We start from the raw sequence: 19,232 nt of genomic DNA, 5'->3' as shown, positions 1-19,232 counted from the left end.
CATTTCAGTATTGCATCACTTTTAAAGTTTCCTTTGTGACACCAGGGCAAACCTGCACCCGTGCTCCTGCAGCCTGTCTTTCCTCCCGCTCTCAGGTTTTGATGTGCTCAGTGAGAAAAGGACTGGAGGTTGTTTTGATTTTTACTTTTTTTTTTATTAAGTTAATTGCATTTTAGATTTCCCTGCTTCTTGGTCTTCTGACAGAGCCCCAGGCTGCTCTCCCAGGGCAGCGACATGTTTCATGCCTCCTTCAGACCCAACAAGGCACCAATTGTTTTCAGAAGCACAAATGAATTTAATAAGGGTCCCAGCAACGTTTTTGAAACCACGGCTGCCTTGTCGCACCTCCAGCCCCCCGGGTTGCATTTTCTTATCAATCTGTTTACAGCCACTGCTGAGAGCACTGCCCATCACTGGCGCCAGAATCCAGCCCGCAGCACGGAGCGGACACTGATAGCACTATTTAGGTGACAAATGAGAAGTGCCTCTCATTCAGCATGTTTATGAAGCATGAAATACCTTTTTTTTTTTTAAATCACCAGTGTCTAGGAAAGTCAGCAGTCAGTTCCTTTAAGTTTCTTGCTGTAGGTTGTGCTGAGCTGCAGGTGGAAATGCCCTTGGCAAACCCAAACGCTGCTGCTAAACTTTGGTGTTTTGCTTGAACCTCCCTGGAATAAATGCTGTTTTCCAAAGCCCCAGACGCCGGCTCCAGCAGGTGCTCTGCCTGCGAAGCACTGCCTTCAAAGGTGCTTACCCAGCGAAGCACAAATAGCTGCAAGTCAAGGTGAGGTTGGTGTCGCTGTCACCTCTGTCTGGAGGGACATGGGGACCCATCCCGGGGCGGATGAAGCCGAGGTGCCAGGAGAAAGTGGGGAGCGGGAGAGGAGCCCAAGGCTTGCAGAAGAAACCCAAAGCGGAAACCTGAAAAACTGTAAATTTTGGCATTTTTTAGAAGTACAGCAAAGTTGGAGGAAAGAGGGGGGTGAGGTTCAGTGGAGGAGCAGAAATGAGCCAGAGGAATAGCTAAGTACGAGATAAATAATAACAGGAGATCAGATGGCCCCCGCTAACGATGCTCTGAATTAGTCAGAAACCCCTTGTTTGGGAAGCGCAGCCACTTTTTATATCATCTCTCACCAGGCTGGAGATTTCCTTCTAAATGATGCTTTCCTGGGAAAATCAGGAGGGGAACAAAGAAGGGATTTTTTTTGCAAAATGCTGTGGGCAGGTTCCCCCCAGTCTGTGCCGCCCTCCGCTCCCGCCCGGGCTGGTTCCAACACACCAACCCCAGGAGCCACAGCCCAGCTTTCCAGCCTCACACAAGGCACCTTTCCAGGGAAATCTCCGCTCCTGGAGGGGCCCCGCCTTAGAGGCTTTAGGGAACTTTACAAGAGGAACTTAAGTCGTCATCCAGCAAAGTTTGGGATTGGGCTTAAAACCCACGGTAATTAAAAGAATAAAGATGATTTCAGCACAGCTCTGTGGCACAAAGTTCAACATTGCTTTCTTTCCCCAACAGCCCCTATGCAGAGGCGAAAAAAAAAAAAAGAGATGAGAGGAGAAATTTAGCCGTGGAAGCTGCTCAAATGCTTTGCTGGGGGTTTATTTACTTTCGGTGCTGTGGGATAACTGCGATGGCCAGCTTAAAACAAAGACCAACAACGCGCGCACACAGAGAAAAAACACCAGTGAAATGTTTAACGTTAACCCAGAACACAACTTTCCTGGAATCCATCCCTGACCTCCCCAAACATATGGTTTCATTCCTCCTTTCCTTTGCATTAAAAAAAAAAAGAAGAGACAAAGGCACAGCAGGTGCAGGGGGTGTCTCCAGTGGTGCCTCCAGCACAGCCACCGTGGCCAGGGGACCCTTGGGGTGACCTGTCCTGGCTTGGTCCAGTCTCCCTGACAGGCTGGACACTGGAAAATATGCCTTTTTGTTGGTCTGATGCCTGAAAGTGCTTTGTGCCATTGCAAGGAGGAGCTCAGCAGAGCATCACCTTGTTGGCGACGCCCCAGCGCCCCGAACCCCTGATGTATAACCTTAAAGAGTAAATACATGCGTCAGCATCAAAGCCTTTCCCTACGCGTGTGAAGCGCGGTCGGTTCAAGCCTGGTTTGCTCAGTCCCTCCGTAAAGCGCTTGTTTCCCCGTCCAGGCCTGGGGTGCCTTTTTTGAAGATGCGGCAGCAGCATTTGAGGGTGAAACCACCAAACAGCCGCGCACGAGGGGAGCTGGCATGGCACGGCTGCTTATCTTCACTACACCGAGCGTTTGAAATACAACAGAAATTTAGGTTTCATTATCTTAACAGGCTGTGTGAGGGGCTAAACTCAGATTTCAGGTTTGTAACCGTGGGGTGTCACTCAGCAGCGTTCATTTGGGGCTGGATGTGGGGGAGCGCAGACGCTACCCGCTGCGTCTGCACAACCGACCTAAAGCTGTCCTGACTCTCCAGGTTAAACCTGAGTTTTATTGGTAACGCACAGCTACGCCGGCTGTTGCATCTTTAATTTGTATTGTTTACTTAGTCAGCTTTAACCTCCTCATTTTCCACTCGCAGGTAATTTGCAGTTGGCACTAATGCAATTATGTTGCAATTATTATTTCCTTCTAGAGTTAGGATGCAAACATTTTCACGTGCTTGCAAATTTCTGGAAACACTCCGGCATCAATATGTGGAAGTTTCTACCATGGAGCGAAGGCAGATGCTGCTCGCCATGGCCAGCAAGAGCCCGCGGCACCCGGGGAGAGCCCAGGGCAGGGCAAAGGCTGCCGGGACAGCCAGGGCTGGGGGCTTGATGGGGACAGTGTCCCACCTGCAAGGGCAGCGAGGGGATGGACCTGCCAGGAAGGACAGTGCCCTGCAGCTGACAAGAGGGTGGGACCGTGGGTTTATAAACCAGCCCTGGAGCCAGCCTGGGGCCTGGGGCCACGGCAGGAGCAGGGGTGCTTGGGGACAGGCACAGTGCAAGGGGTCAAGTCTTTGGGGGCTTGCAAAGCAGGCCGTGGGAGGAAGAGGGTGTCTCCATGTGATTGAGTAGACCAGAGCTGGACAAGCTGCTCTGGAGGATGTTGAAATCGTGGTGTGTCTTCCCAAGCCCTTAGTGTCTGTTCCATAAGCCCCAGGCTCTGAGTGCTCACCCTACACCTTAACCCTGAGCTCACCGGTTTGCCACAGTCGGAGGGCAGGACTGGCGAATATACCTTTTCTTCTATTCTTCTTTGTCTTTTCTTTTAGTTCTTGGCTCCGAAGCAGCCCAGGAGACCCTCCATCCCAGGGCCAAGGTGGGCTGGGCTGCAGCAGCTGTGGTTGGGTGATGGTCTGGTGATGGTCCTCAAGAGGCTGAGGTTCTCCTCTGCTGCTAAGAGACTTGCTGAGGGTTAACAAATCCAGAAGGAACTCCCTCCTCAAATGAAGGACTGGGAAATCCCTTACTTCAGCACCCTGCAACCCCCCATGCTTCACTCCTTATCACTGGAAGGTGCCTTTTACCTTCCTCGCTACAGAGCATGGCAATACTTTACTATCTAAATCCCCTTTCACTCCCTGCAGATAGAGCGATAACAACCTCATGAAGCAGCAAACCTGGACAGAAAGGCTTTCTCCAGCCTGTCCAGGACCAAAACATCAGCACCTTGTCCCAGCTCCAGCTGGAGGACCTCACACAGGAAAGCACTTTTCCTTGCGTGCCTTGGGACACACGCCGAGGCTACCTGAAGGCAAGTGGCCTGAGGTGTGATCGTCGGGGTGGAAACGTGGGCAGAGTCCTTGAAAGCCTCAGCCTTTGCAGCTGCCAGTGAGTTTATCCCAACTTTTAACCCTCTGCACCCGAGTTATCCATGATGCAGACTCAGAAGCAGTAAGATCTGCCTAGAGAGAAGGGCTGGAAGACTTAATTAGCTGCCTGCTGGCACTTAGCAATTACTGCTGTACGGTATGCCCCAATTATGCTACTATTAACTTTAGTTCTCTGGAAATTCAATGATTAATAATACTAATAATTCTACTGACCTCAAAGTAATTGTGGAGCATTAAAGGAGAAAACTGTTTCTAATTAAGCAATTCCCAATCCTTCTGTTTTCTCTTTTTCTGAGCCTCTGGTGCCCTCTTGGCTGTCCCGGCATGGGGCTCGCCTGGCTGGGGAGACGGGACGTGCAGTGGGGCAGAAACTGCTCTTCCCCCCCCGCCCAAGAAGTGACATTCCTGGATCTCTTCAGCATTTAAAGAAACCAAAGCCTGGGTAAACCATAATCCTGCGCTCTGTAAATGACTTCTGCTGGGAAGTCTTTGTTTCGCTGCCTGATTAAGCCTCCTGAAGGAGACTCGTCAGCCTCCACCGGCCCCCGAATGTGTTGCCACAGGTTGGAAAGCAGCAGAGATGCTCGAACACCAGCTCCCTCGCACTTGCTCAGCGCTGCGGTCTTTCCATCGATTCAGGATTTAATCACAGAGACGAATCGAAAGGATAAATACTTCCCTCTAGGGAAGCTCTTGAGGACAATAAAAGGGTCCCAACTGCTCTCAGCTTTGTGTGGGGAAGGCAAAGGGATGGGAATGAGTTGAATGAAGATGAAAGTTTACCTGGGAAAAAACCCATCAACTGACCTACCACATTTCCAGAGGCTTTCCCTGAGCAGGACGGGCTGAAGGGGTGCATTCCCGGAGCACACAAGATGCCAGACGCAGCGGTCACACAGCCCTCGCCGGAGGTTGCCCCTTTGATGCTGGTTGGCTCCGGGAAGAAAATTCTTGTGGTTTCCTCTTCCTTCTGCTGCAGACAGCGCTGGGGCTGGGGTCTGGGCTGGGATGGACAGGCAATGAGCAGAAACACAGCTCAGGAGCTGCTGGGAGTCACGCCGGGAGCTTTTGCAAGCAGGGAAATAGGCAGAAGCGTTCCTCTCCCCAAATCGGGAACAGCCTCTCCCTGCGAGATGGTCACAGAAAACCCCAAACCTTTCAAATAAAGGAAATAAAAAAAGCCCGTGGTGTTTGGAGGTGAAGAAAGGGCTGGGTGCCTTTGGGGTTGCTGCCGTGCAGCATCATTGCCAGCTGGCAGGGCTCTGACTCAGCCCCAGGCAGCCCCAGCACGCGGCTTCCTCCTGCCAACCTCCAAAAATGGGTAATTTAATAAAAATTGATGCTAGCTCTCATGATCTGAATGTGATGCCTTTCAAAATGAGAAACAAATGGAAGCAGTCCAGCCCCAGTCTGTGCTGGATGCTTGCAGTAATGCTGCAGGAGGCCTGATGCAGAGCTCAAATGCAGCCTAGGTGAGGCCTGTTAACTCTGAAACCTAATGAGGCAAGAGGCTGCATGCTGCTCAGTGCCTTGCTTGGGGCACTACAGCTCAGCCAGCACGAAGCCAGGTTGTGCTCACTGCAAGAATAGCCACAATAGCCCTGTCTCCACGTGCTTCTTTGGCAGGAGGCAAAGCCCTAGCCTGCCCTCTCGTGCTTCGGCCCATTGGTGAAATACTGAAATAAGACTGAAATAAAGAACTGAAATGCTGCAGATGGGAGGGTTTCTTTCTTATCATTTTTCAGTTCCAAAACGTAGCATCAGAAAACAGAAGAGTAGAGAAATAACAAAGTTCCAAAACTGACCATTTATGTTTAAAAAATGACAAGGGATGAAAAGAGAATTTCATCTTGTGCAATGAGGCTCTCAGAATCATCAGCTTTCATACATTGTATGTGTTTATATGTATGTGTACATATATATATATAAAGGCTTTATATTTAAAAGGTTAGTACTCCTCTTGGCAAGGGATCAATGAAAATTTCCCTCCCAAGTTCACCTCCAAAATGCAAAGTGAAGATTATCTCATTCAAACATGTCACTATGTAAATATCACTTTAAAGGCACCTTTACGAGGCCAGTCTTCTGCTGCCATTTTATATTACTCTTTCTTACAAAACTCAAGAGAAATGTTCCAAAACATATAAAATCCTCAAATTTTGGTTGCCTTGGGGAGCGGGAAGGGGAGGCAGAAAGCTGTCTCCAGAAAGGTCCTGCGTTATGGAATTTTGCTTTTCTTCATAGCTATTTAAAAGCAATGATAGGCAATGTTTTGCAACAAATAAAATAACACACCTAGCAGTAGTACAATATTTGGGACCTGTTTTAGCTTCTAAGTCCCTTCCAGCAGCCCTGGGAGCAGTGGGACTGCCAGGGAAACAGCTGAGCACTACCGCAGTTTTACTCAGCAAGGCTTTGGAGCAAAGGGGCTCTTTCATTTAAAGGCTGAGCCAATTGAGGAAAAAAACCCAAACCCTAAACCAAACAACCTTTTAATCTTTTTCCCCACTTTCAAGCCCCAAATCTTGTCAGGCTGAGGAGCAGGAGACGGGACTGAAGGAGGTGTCTTTACCACGCACATGTCTGACACATGCATCCAGCAGAGTGGCCACCTGGAAGGGACAGCCTCTGGGAGATGGGTACGTCCGAGCGGGTTGGTCAACACGCTTCCAGGAAAGGTAAGGGGACATGAAAACCCAAACTATCCCTGCGTGGCTTCTCGCTGCTCCTCGTGGAGTCACGGTCGGATCTTCGCAGGCTGTCTTCCATTGGTGTCCTCCTTCAGCCGTCCTGCCCGGCCCTCGTGCTAACAGGGGTGTTGTGAAATGTCCAAACCCTCCCCTCACACCCGTTTGCAGATGGGCCACAGTTGTTTTGTTAAATAAAGCCAGCTATTAGCAAGCTTCTGTAGCTTTTTTTTTGTCTGGCTGGAGTTTTTTTTTTGGTCGTGTTGTTTCTACTCTGGCATGCCAGAGAGATTTATAGAAACAACATCAAAAGGCCTGAAGGCGTAGGGGATGTATGTGCTAAACTGACCACTGGCCCCCAGATTTGTCAAGCTGGTATTTATTACAGTGCTGGCAACCAGGGGAGGCGACAACTATGTTAAGATCAAATTCAAAAGTCAACAGTGAAAAATGCATCAAGGCCGACCCCTTTCTACCAGCTTCCCAGTAATCCCCTCTCCCTCCCTCTGCCAGAATGACAAGGGAGGAGAGATAAACTGGAAGCAATGAAAAGCACCAAAAATATATGAACAAAAAGCACATTGGTCTATTGAAGACAGCGATGTAGAAAGTACTCACATGACCGCAGGTTACTCACGTGCTGTTACCCTTAAACACCTGAAAAACAGTCCAGCTGTCAAAGACGACTGGCACAGTCACCACAGCTCAAAGTGACGGTAAGCAAGTGTCGTCCATCTGATTATTAAAAAGGCGTGAAAGCATGCGGAGTTGTGTGCAGCTGCAGCGCTGGCCAGAGGAAAAATAACAAGTGATGCTTAAGGGAGGAGACTCGAATGACTATTTTATCCTGAAAAATCTCCAATTAGGAGCTGAAAACCTAAAGACAGAGGCCAAGCAGCAGTGAGGACTAGATGAGGTGAAGACTGGTTTTGTTTTATAATCAATAAGGTTTTCATACTCAGAAAATTTACTGAAAAGCAAGCAAATCAGTGGAAAAAATTGAAAACACAGGGTCAATTCTTTAAAAACACACAAAATACTTTTATAGCTAACTACAGACATAATGATAGACATTTACAAGATCTCTTAATGCATATTTACACTTACTTTTTTGTTTTCTTTCCTGGAATTAAAGCTGCCATAATTTTCAAAGACTTTAGGGCTGTTTCAACAGCTGAATTACAAAACAGCTCGGTCACAAATTACAAAATAAAGTTGACGGCTTAAATAAGGAGGAAAAAATAATCCACGTGATTCACTTCAATGTAGATTTATATAGAAAAGATCATTCTCTTGACACATTTTCTAAGGTTGTGAAATGGCAAAATTTTAGTATTTTAATTTATGCTTTGATATTTTGGATCCTAAAGAGGAAGCAGCTAACTGGTCACTTCTTTCTCGCTTTTCAGACCACAACCCTGCTGAAAGGGAAACTGGGTTGAAGCCATTTGCCGCCTCCTCTAGAGAGCTCCTCCTGTAGACAGCTCCTCCTCCACAAGTGGAAAAGACCTAAATGACAGGACGGGAGTCCTGAGCGACGCCTCTGTCAGGGCGAGCCCTGCTCCACAGCCACAGCTGAAGGGCAGCTATTTCCCAGCGCTGCACGCAGGCAAGCCTTGGAACTGACATCGCTCCAGACTGCTCTCCAGTTATTCCAGCATCTCCACTTCTCATCCTGAGCGGAGCCCGAGCTGAACAAAATCAAGTATTCAAATACTTCAGAACTCGGAGCCACAGAGGTTCTGCTCGATTTAGGAGGGCAGAGAGTCGGCTTTTTCTTAAATCTGAATAGTTGAGCGCAGCATGGTATGGCTGCACAGCACAATGCAAACCAGAGGGGTTTCCACTTCTGAAAGCCTATGAGATGGTTGTTGTTGTATGTATGGTTGGACTCGATGATCTCAAAGGTCCTTTCCAACCATGAAGATTCTATTCTATGAGATGATGTTGTTGGAAGTCAGACTCTAAAACCAACTTAGAGGAAGATCTTTTTGAAAAGAAATGTATTTTCTTCATAAATACAGTACAATTACATTTTACAATGTCTTTTTTACTTTCTAGACATAAAAATGCTAGCTTTTAAAAAAGAGTTCCTATACAAATACATGAAAAGAGACACCCCCCCACCCCACAGCCCCCCACCCCTATCACGGAGCAAAACCATCGGCCGCGGCGTGAAGCAGCACAGTGAATCCCGGGCTAACCTGTGCCAGCCCTCGTGGGGAGGGAGGGAAAGCCGAATTACCCCTGGGGTTTTGCTTGTCCTGACTGCATGGAGATTATGTTGCCACCATTTTATAAGCAACGGAAAAAAGTGCATTGTCTGGATGCGGTTGTCGGGATTCACTGTACGGGCGTCACGGCTCATGGGATGCGGTTGTTACACGTCTCACGCACCGCTGGTCATCGGTGTGGGCTCCTGGAGCAGGAGGTGTCCTTGGAAATGGTTCTGGCCTCAAACTCTGCAAGTCCCCTCACTCAGGCAGCCTCAAAAACGAAGCAAAGCTAATGCCAGTTTTCAGCCTCTCACTCCACAAACTTGACAACAGAGGCAGGGACCACAGATGAAGAATTTCAGCCCCAGACACTACTTGCTGACCTTGGCCACCCTTTGCAGACTCCTGAGGAGCAGCTCACAGATCCCCATGAGTCCTCAGACCACAGAAAACTGCTGCTCTAGACCCCACGAGAGCTGCCAGGTAGGAGCTATTTGAAGTTCAGAATGACATCAGGCCAGACGGGAACAAAGGCCTCTAGATCTCAGGCAGTTCCCTGAGCCATCAAATCCCAAAGGAACTGCTCAAGGGAAGGACTTGTGAGTTTGGCCATTCTGTAAGCAGTGAAAGGAAAGAGGAAAAATAACTAAACTTCATTTTCTGGTTTCGCTCTACAAAGAAGAATATGTGGCTTTCTTTATAAAAGCTACAATTCTGCTTCTAATACCCGAGTTTAAGAAAAACTCTTAGTCTAAAATTTTGGTTTGCAAAGAAGGTCATTGCGATCATTGTGTTAAAAAATCACGTTCTACTAGAAATAAGCTCTACAGAAGGAAAAGGAACTAGGTGTGCAGTTTGTCTTCTTAAAGCAGTTTGTTTAAAAACAAAATAAAAATCTGTACAGAGAGACTGAAGACTATAGTACACATCTTCCTCAAAGCAAGCAGCTCTTTTACATTCACATCAGGATGGCTCTGAGGAAGCTCAAGGAAAAGAATACATTCCTGATGGCTCCTAGTTTGTCAGCATGGGAAGATGACCTCAAACTTCCATGTCAAAAGTTTTGGGGGTTTTGCTTTTGGAAAAAAACAAAACTACAAAATAGGGCAAAGAATCTGACCTTAAACTGCGCCATCTTCTTCCAAATTTACTTCCATGGGCACAGAACTGCTAAGGCTCCTGCAATCCTGATGCCTCGGACTGTCAGAGACTGCCTGGCTTCCATTTTTGGAGAAGACATTTGCTGTCCATAATCTGTATTTTATTCATAGAGAGCTATTATGTCCTTTTTTCTTTGTAAAAATAGATTACAGAGGCATTCAGTTTGAAAACAATAAGCTGCAAGGAGGATACCAATCCCCCAATATCAATTGGGGAAAATCAGTTTTCTAAAACAGCTTTTATCTGCAAAGGATGCAAATTTTCCTAGACATCTTAGAATTAATGTGAATCAAGTGAGTCGGAACTGTTTACCTAGAGCCCTACAGTTGCAAAACTTCTTTTGTACTGCTGAGAAGTACTTGTAAAGGTGGAATATAATTTTTCCTGACTTTAGAAGAACAGAAAAGCACTCAAAAATCTCTCCCCCTCTCTCATACAGACACTCAGTGGCATTTGATCTCCCTTATTGTGCAATCTAAGCTCAAACCACAAAATATAATCCAGAAAATTATGTTGAAATGGCAGAAAGATTGACACCTTGAGCTAATGAGAAAAGCTTCTCCTGCATTTTCAACTGTGGAGGAGGAGGAGAAATCACTTCAAATCACCCAGAGTGGGCATTACTTCATATAATGGGCTGGAATTAAGCCAACAGAAATAAATGTAAGACATTCTCAGAGATGAGAACGAAGAGGCTGTGAACAGTTAAGTCCAGAAAAGGGTGGAGAACTAATTCAGACAGATTATTAGAATACACTTAGGCAAGGTCTATCGCACTGTCCAGAAAGACATTGTCCCATACGGCAGAGACAGTCAAAGCCTTAAAGAGCTGGCTCTGAAGTGTCTAAAGTAGTGGTGATAGAAGGGAGTTTGTGCTGCCTGTTAGAGCAGTCACTGGTAAAGCCAGGCTATTTAGACTTAGTTCATATCTTACCAAATGCATTTTGCCATCTCTAACTTCTGTGGGTCTAGGAGTACAGCCTGAAGAACACTAACAAGCAGCAAATCTGTTAGAAATGATGGGAAGTGTTTTCCTTGTTTTTTAAGTGATGATCACTAGAAGACAAGCAGCATCCAACTCACTGCTGATCATCAGGCACCGCTAACTCACCCGTGCAGCAGACAGAAGGCACGTCCTTTCACCTCCCAACCCTCCATTGGGAGATTCATGTTCTATCTGTTGATCTGGTAAGGCCATTTCAATTGGACACCGTATTAGTAGTGTCAACTAAGTAGGAACTGAGGATATTCGCTAACTGTTCAATGATTAATTGCTGATTTTCCTTATTTCTGGGGTGAAATGAACTGAAATGAAAAACTGGCTACTCTAATGCTGCAAAGAAAGTTGAGACTAGCCAGGTTCCCAATGTGCGACCATTGCCTAATTAAGTGTTTTAACATTCAAGTAAAAAAAAAAAAGTAGTTTTTAGCAGAAATGAATATTAAAGTGTTTTAATAAAATGCAAAAACAGTAACAAAAAAAACCCCCACTCATTTACTTCTATTGGTCTTAATATCTCCCTATAGCATCTGCAGCCAAAGCATCGCTGCATCTGTGCTAGTTCCCAAAAGCGAACCTAATGCCTTAAATGTGTAACTTTCTTCTGTAATGCCTCTGGAACTGTCTTTAAGCTGCTCTCCCCAGTTCGATGAAGAAAAAGAATATTTTGGAAGGAGAGAATTTGCCATCTGAAAATTTACACAAAGCTCCTCTTTAAAGCTCTATTTCTGAGGCTTTGCTGTATCAAAAAGAATCTAGTATCTCCGAGAGGGAGGGACATACAAAGTAGACAGGCATCTGAAATATAGAAAAATCTGCTATGGAGAAAGATCTCCACAGATGCAGTAGATTAAGTTGCTAACACTGAAAAGCAACAGGGCTTGCCACTTGCACTATGGTAAATTTGGAGTAGTTCCACTAAATCCAATGGAATTACAATGGCAGAAATCTGATCTAACAGATCAAGACTGAGCCTGTAAACTCTCCTTTTTTAATTTACGTAAAACATGAACACAATATATTATTTACTATCCACTGTATAAATTATTGAAAAAGTACTTAAGTATAAAAGTGTGGCAAATCTTTCAATGAAACTAAAAATGTGAAATGCAACATTAATCACCGGAGTAATTTTTTTTTTAATAAAGAAATAAGACAATTTGAGAAGTTAAAAAAAAAAATAAATGCTACCACGCTGAACATGGAAATCTTTACAGCCTATGAATGTGAAATACCTATTCTGAGTTCTTACATTGAGTGTAAAGAGAAAGTGTAAAGAGAAATTTCCCTTGATCCCAGCTCAAATTTATAGCTTCTCAGGACACCTGTATTCTAAAACCATTAAGTGATGCTCACAACTAAGTCCCTGGTGCTGATCGTTATAAGCCCATTATGCCCATCTTACTGCATTCAAGCTAGACATTAAACCAACAGCTGTGAGAGTAGGTACTTCTGTTTAAGAGACTGCAAAAATACTGAAATGAAATACCAGACATAGTGCACCTAAGTTCTTGTTTTTTCTCCAGATGTTACCAGATCCAGTATTTAAAAATAAAGGGGGAAACTTTCAAAGAACAAGTGTTACGGGTTTTTATAATTTAGAACAAATTATAAATTAACCTGTCCATACTTCTGAGACATAATATACAAGAGCAAACAGCTGAGTGTTCTTTTATTACTCAGGTACTACAATTTTTTCCCAATAAAAATGTCTTTTAAAAATTTCTTGCTACTGTATCCCAGCTCAGATCCTGGTACAGCCTTTCAGATGAGGTATTCTACCATCTCTCCATCTGGGAGGTCCTGCCCCATGGTCTGAACAGGGGCTTTTCTTTCAAGAGTGCTGGAGTGGAAGAGTGGCCCATCTACGTGATGAGGAAAAACAAGAGACAGACAATCAAAGCTGTAACTTCAATGGGGTTAGAAAAATTACATTAACATTTTAAAAGTCATCTTCTGTCATTGGCCAAAAGAGAGCTAACGACTCCTTATTTCATTTTAAAAAATTCAATTCTTCAGGTATGTAGCCAGACAAATAAAGATATTTTATCAAATTCCCTTTGGGTATCTCCCACTGATACGCAAGGGCATATAAAACTGGAGCGACTGCATTTAAACCAACGTAGTCAGTGTAGACTTCCACCACAAAACCTGTTCCCCTGTCTCCCTCGATACCCATTAAATAGCATAGCACGGGCAAGATGCACAGCAGACCAGCCAAATTCACTCTTCCATAAAGAACAACATAATTGTAATGTGTCTGTAAGTAGAAGAGGCAAGGTTGTGTAATCTGCATTGATTTGGCAGAGTGGTCTGGAAAATGAGCAGCTCTTGCCAGCTCAGAGCTCTGTGGGAAGTAAATTCAGCTTCTGTGACAGTCACTGTCAACTGGATCTACTTGTGCCAACACTGAAGTCGGTCCTGCGACTGAGACACTACAATAACAAGACAGCTTTATCACGATAGTTAACTTTCCTTCTTCTCCCTCCCTCTTGTCTGAGGTCCACTTTGCTCTGAATACCTACTAAAACGCAATGGCCCGTTTCTGCAGCCCATTTTCATATGCTGTTTAAACCCTGTGTGCTACTCGCAATTCAGGGTAGACACTGACTCAGAGACTGTCCTGGATTTTGTATATACCTACTCCAATTCTTAAATCTCGTTATACCTCTCTACCCAGTGTGTCCATGCTTATGCTACCACTCTTACGGCTTTTTTTCCCTTTGGAGCATTTGAGACCCCTCAGAACATTGTCAAGCTTGCCTCTGAAACCCATCTGTCCTCACAAAAAGTAAACCCAGTTTTCCTGAATGGAAAAAGGGATGGCAGGGCCTGTCCCACAGAGCAGAACTGACGGCGAGTCAGTGGCAGGGACCCCTCTGGGAGAGCACCTGAGCTTTGTTACCTGTTTTGTCCGCGCTGTAGGCCAGGCTGGTACCGGGGAGTCGTCCTGGTGTGGGAGCTGCAGTGGAAGGTGCAGTTTTGCTCTGCTCGTTCCCCCGGTCAGTCTGGGTGCTGCAGTCTCTGCTGCCTGTTTTTGAGTGGGCTGACAGCAGCGGTGTGGAAGGAAGGACAGGAGAGGGGGTGGAGGGAATGGATTCGGAGCGATATTCTGTTCCCAGCAGAACACCTTTGTGGAAAAAGGGAAGGAAATTTCACAATCCAAGAAAACTAACTAGTATAGTTCTGCACTCCTCTCTGGTATTTGCTCTAGGATCAGGAAAGTGCTCCGTGCTTCATCAGCCAGCACTAATTTACCTTTCTATTGCACCCTTCACCACTGGATGCTGAAGTACATGAAGAATGGCAGTATCCTCATGTTGCTGCATGCAAAGATACGCAAGTGGGCACTAACACCTTACTTCCCTGTCTCTAAGCAGTGGCCCATCTATGGCAGGGTAAATCTGCACACCCTGAAATCAGCTGCCACAGATTCTCATTTACATTTCAGGTCTAGTCTCACAGGGAGGGCCTTTAGGCTTAACTACCCCCAGAAAAAATAAATCACCTAAGATTTGCTCTGTTACAGCTCATTTTCTCCGAACAATGGTGTTGAGCCATTCTAGACAAAAGTCATGTTAGTGCAGGCACAACACTACAGGATAACAATCCTGATCAGTATCTCTGCTCCTATTCGAGGAGACTGTACCCCTTCAGACAGCTTTAACAACTCAGCTGAAAGAAAAAGCTAGATTTCAAACATCCCTAAAATCAGGTACCAAATTGGGAATAAGGGCTTACATATTTTAATGACAAAGCCTGGACATCAGAAGTCACTATTTCCCAAAAGTGATTAAAACACACAATTGTTCCAAATGTGTTCCATCTTGCCTGCAGTCAGCTTTACTGCATGCCAGGCCAACTGATCTCTCTGTCCAACACACCACCTTCCTTCTGCTGCTCCTGCCTCCCCTCTAAGCAGTGACTCACGTATCTGAACTGCCACTGTTATTTAAAAGTTACCTAAGCTGCCTTTCCAGCTCTTGTCCTCTCTCTTCTCCTCCAGGATGGGAGTGCTGCTCAGTGTTGACGAGTGGGACAGCAAGCCCGAGCCAGCGTTCGATATTGACATCAGCGACTTGGCAGGTCTCATTGAGGAGAGCTGGTCTGTCTTACCAGGCTCCTTCCGGGAGCGCTGCTGCAGGACTTTGATCATGGCATCCTTCTCAATGATCTGAGCGTGCAGAGTCTTGATCCTTTTTGAAAAGTACAAAGAAGAATATTTTACTTGTACTCCTGTCTCCTTGGACTGAGGCCTCAGTGCCCCCAGAGCTGTGACTAGGACTCCCTTAGGCATTTGGGGAGGCAGAGAGAGGACGCCAGTGAGCTTATTGCCCTGAACACTGGCTGCTCACTAGCCCACCAGAGCCGATAATGCATGAGACTTCCTGTACACCTGCATGAGAGCGCAGTACTGAGATACGCACCCACCTTTGGCTACTGGAAGCTGCTCTAAACAGCCATGGAAGGGGCTTTGACACAAAGTTGAGAGTTATGGACAGGACATGAAACCAACAGGAAGAGGAGGATTAACTTCGGGCAGTCTGCACTGGACCTAACCCCAGGCAAAACAGTTCTGTAAGACTGTTAAGTGGTGGCTGGAGCCTGGGGTCTGATGAAAATGCCCTGAAGAGAGAAGAGGAACAAGCTAGATGCAAAAAAATCTAAGATGACTTTTTTTGCATTAGTCCTCAGTATCAAGACAGGTTTTGGATTGCTATGTAGATACCTCCTTGGCCAAATGAGTGTCTGGCATACTACATCGTTGCTATTGGTGAAGACACAAGAATTTCTGGTTCTGAGGCATCTACCCAGACAACTAATTTAAAGTCCTTGTCCTAAAGAAGCCAGAGAGGACCAAATTGCATTTTACCTTCCCTCCATGTCGAGACACCTCCTGTTGGCAAGCAGGATCTCTTCCTCCTCCTTCTGAATGCGAGCTTCCAGCGAGGTGTCATAGCTAGGGTTAGGCGAGTGGCTGATCACTGTTGTGTCCCTGAGAACAAGCAGGAGAGCAGATGAAGGACAAGCTAAGTTTGCTGCTTTCCTCCTAGCAGAACAGAATTTTTGCTCAAAAGTAACAAACAAGAATATCCACTTTTTTTGAGTTTAGAGTGGCTCTGTATCTTCCAAAAATCCAACTCCCAGTCCTAATGAAAGAAGGATTACAAAAATAGGCAAGTAATTACAACAGTAGTCAATCTACTGTCCATCGCAGGCCAGTCAATTCACTGCACTATTGTGAACTGATCAATGAGGTAAAATCCAAAAACATGAGGAGAGGGAAGGATGGTATAGAACACTATGCACCCTTCTTCAATTAAAACAGCGCAAACTTCGCATCAGATGTAAAGCTTTTTCCCCTTCCAACAGTATCATAGAAGGAACAGTATCAAAGGGAACGAGGCATAAAAGTTTCTTAAACAATCCTAGGTAGCTTTGTCCAAAAAACTTGGGAATGGGCTGAAAACAGTTTTAGACTGACTCCATATAGTGCCTGATGTTAACACCGTGATAGCTGTTCACTCCACTAAGTAGAACATAGTATTTCGTTCTACTTGTTGCTGTTCAGTCAGAACAAAGTTGCTGTGCTACACTCCATATCACTTTTGTGACTCATTAAGAGCATGTTACTGACTTAGCTATGCATTAACATAATTAGAAAAAAACAAACACACCAAAAATTAGGAGTTACCAAGAGCTCCAATTTTTTGTAGTAAGAAATCTGTTCTCTCAGACCCAGCAAGTCTAAGAACTGTCTCGTAAATGTACCTTTAACTCTGCAAAAGTTCAGATCAGGAACAGCAAATCACCAACATGAAGGGCGTAAGAAGGTCATTTATCAAAGAAACTTAACCTGACCCAGATTCCTGCCTGTGCTGTCAAGTATCCTTCCTGCAACCTCAACTTCCTAAGGGATGATATTTTCCACTATCAAAGAAAAGGGAAAAAAAAATGTGCACAGTGTAGATGAGGTGGTCACTAAAATTAGTGAAATCCCTCACAGCCTCTATTTTTGAAGGAGATATTATAGGTGCCAACTGCATATAAACTTGCAGAAGTATTGACACTAATGGAATACCCTCTTTTAGGGTAGAAATAGAAGAAAATGGAAAAAACAGGGGTTGGCTCTTTCCTGAGTGGAAGACATTCTTGTTCATTTAATAAAACCTGAACAGGCCTAACACATCCCCTCTCATTCCATGAGAAACAATAGACCAGACCCCTACTTATCAGCGCATGCTGAAAATATACCACGGCCTCTAAGGACAAGCAGTAGCAAGAGCCTTTAGAGAACCTCTGGGGAGGCGGAAAACAGTGCACAAGAAGCATCAATGCCCTAAAATAACAGCCTGCTTCTGCAGTGAGATAAGATAAGTCTTTAAACGCTAACACAGCAGATCTGCAACTTTACCCCTGTAATTCTAGTATGCCCTTACAAGCTAGGAAGCCAGCTGCGATAACATCCCTATTTGAATCTGGTTCATGAAACAATCTAAAATAAAATCTGCCATCGAGAACCAGAAACTAGTGAGCAATGAAATTATATGTAAGCAATACCTAACACTGAAGAGCTGCACTCCAATAACAGCTTTTGTTTACCAACTAGCTGAGGCACTTGGGCCAATTTACAGCCATAATAAGTGTTTCTGTACAGTTGTCTTGGTATGTGAGCTTGTTACCAAATTTCAGACACCCTTCCCTTCCCACCCCCACAAGCAGTGCTCTCCATACACAGCAGAATGTTTTTAGCAGAATTTCCTAGTAGATGTTTCTGGTTAATAACAATGTTGAGGACAATACCACAAAGTAATTTGCAAAAACATTCTGGAGAACAAGTAAGCCATTCAGGGTGAAAGATGTGAATCACCAAGCTTAGCCCACCTCACATGAGTTCAGCAAGTACTGATTCCTGTTTAAAAAAATAATAAAAAACCCGCCACACTCCTCATACACCCAGTTTTGAATCAACAGCTTCTAGGAATGGCTCAGAACAATTCTACCATGGAAAATGGCCCCTGTATGTGGGGGAATCTTCCCCTGGAAAAAAGTTTCTAATTGTTGGCAATTGCACAGCTCCCAGGAAAAGCAGCCAAGCTCCACTTGCATGCAGAAGTCTGAGAAACCGTTCAGACCACAAGGAGAGGTATCATGGGAGGGTGGTATGACAACATTCCTTGGTGGGAAATACGACATTCAACTGGAAAAAGAAAATAATCCCTGTACTATGAAAAGTCTCATTTACCTCTGAGCAGCCACAGTTGCAGCTGCATCCAAAGCAAACTGTCTCATCACACTCTCCTCCAGGTATTTCTGTTCCCATTTGGTCATGTCAGCTTCCAGAGCAAGAATCCTTTCTTCCTTCTCTCGCAGGAGTTCCATAAGCGCCGTGGCATTGTACTCCGAGACATTGGCAGTCTGAGATGTACCCTGACGCTGATTTCCAAAAGAAAAAAAAAATAAAAATTGTAAGACTCAGGGTTGGCTTCTTTGCTTTTTATCTGAAGGACAGAGGCTGGCTGGACACAAGACACCTCCCCCAGGTGAAATGCAACAGCCTATGCCATGTTGGGCAGACTACGTGATGGTAATGGTCTCCTTTAGAGCTTAATCTGAAACATCTGCGGGGGCACTTCAGCTTCCCTCTGTCAAAACCAGGAAGCAAGCTCATATAATGCAAGAAAGCCTCCTTCTATTTTCTAAGTGTTGAAGCCCAAAAGTCGTAAAACGCCAAGCACTGCTCCTAAGACAGACAGCTTAACTCACAGCACCCATGCTAGAGTGCTTCCTGGTGCCATTCCAGAGCTGGTCAATACTAACAAGCAAATACCCAAGATGGAAAATACTCCTCCCTAAGGCCTTTTTCCATGGGCAAAGCCCCACATGTGTGTCTGAGAGCTTGGATCAGGCTACTCAGGTCTGATGCCTACAGCCCATCCGTAATACCTAGAGTAACACAGACTTACTTCCAACACCGTTCCAGCAAAACAGTAACAAGTATACAAGAGTTATCACACCTTTTAAAAAAATACATCCAAAATATTTTTAAAGGATTTGGTTATTAAATCAGTGTATACCTGCAGATTAAGTAGCTGGGGATCAAAAATAATTCAGTTCTAAAACAAGATTTGGAAGATGGGCAGTGTTCCCTTCCAAACCAAGAAAGAGTGGAGATTTGCTGAGCTAATAGTTCAACAGATAAAATACAGTTTTATATGGACATCTTACCATACGTAGTTGGCAGGATATTTGATTTAAAAATAAAAAAAAAAATAGTTTAAAAGAAAATAAATGGGGCAGACAAGCTATTTTATGTTCAGCTCAGAATTCTTAACCATAACAAGAAAGCAATTTTTTTGTGTTGA

At 45.0% G+C, this 19,232-nt stretch overlaps 1 protein-coding gene across 6 annotated transcripts in view; it reads right to left on the bottom strand.

Annotated features, from left to right (window-relative positions):
• Positions 1–3,245: 3,245 nt before the first annotated feature.
• AMOT (angiomotin) overlaps positions 3,246–19,232 on the bottom strand; it is a 68,917-nt gene continuing 52,930 nt past the window's right edge. For all 6 annotated transcript variants that reach the window (XM_074600569.1, XM_074600567.1, XM_074600571.1 and 3 more), the window contains 5 exons: positions 18,113–18,303; positions 15,740–15,862; positions 14,830–15,062; positions 13,772–13,996; positions 3,246–12,731 (listed from right to left, as the gene is read on the bottom strand). In XM_074600569.1, coding sequence (XP_074456670.1) covers positions 12,631–12,731; positions 13,772–13,996; positions 14,830–15,062; positions 15,740–15,862; positions 18,113–18,303 — 873 coding nt within the window. In that variant the 3' untranslated portion in view covers positions 3,246–12,630. The remainder of the gene's footprint in view (positions 12,732–13,771; positions 13,997–14,829; positions 15,063–15,739; positions 15,863–18,112; positions 18,304–19,232) is intronic.

Source organism: Larus michahellis, chromosome 9 (assembly GCF_964199755.1).
Source record: "Larus michahellis chromosome 9, bLarMic1.1, whole genome shotgun sequence".
Lineage (NCBI taxonomy): Eukaryota > Metazoa > Chordata > Aves > Charadriiformes > Laridae > Larus > Larus michahellis.
This window is presented reverse-complemented; position numbering and strand designations above follow the sequence as displayed.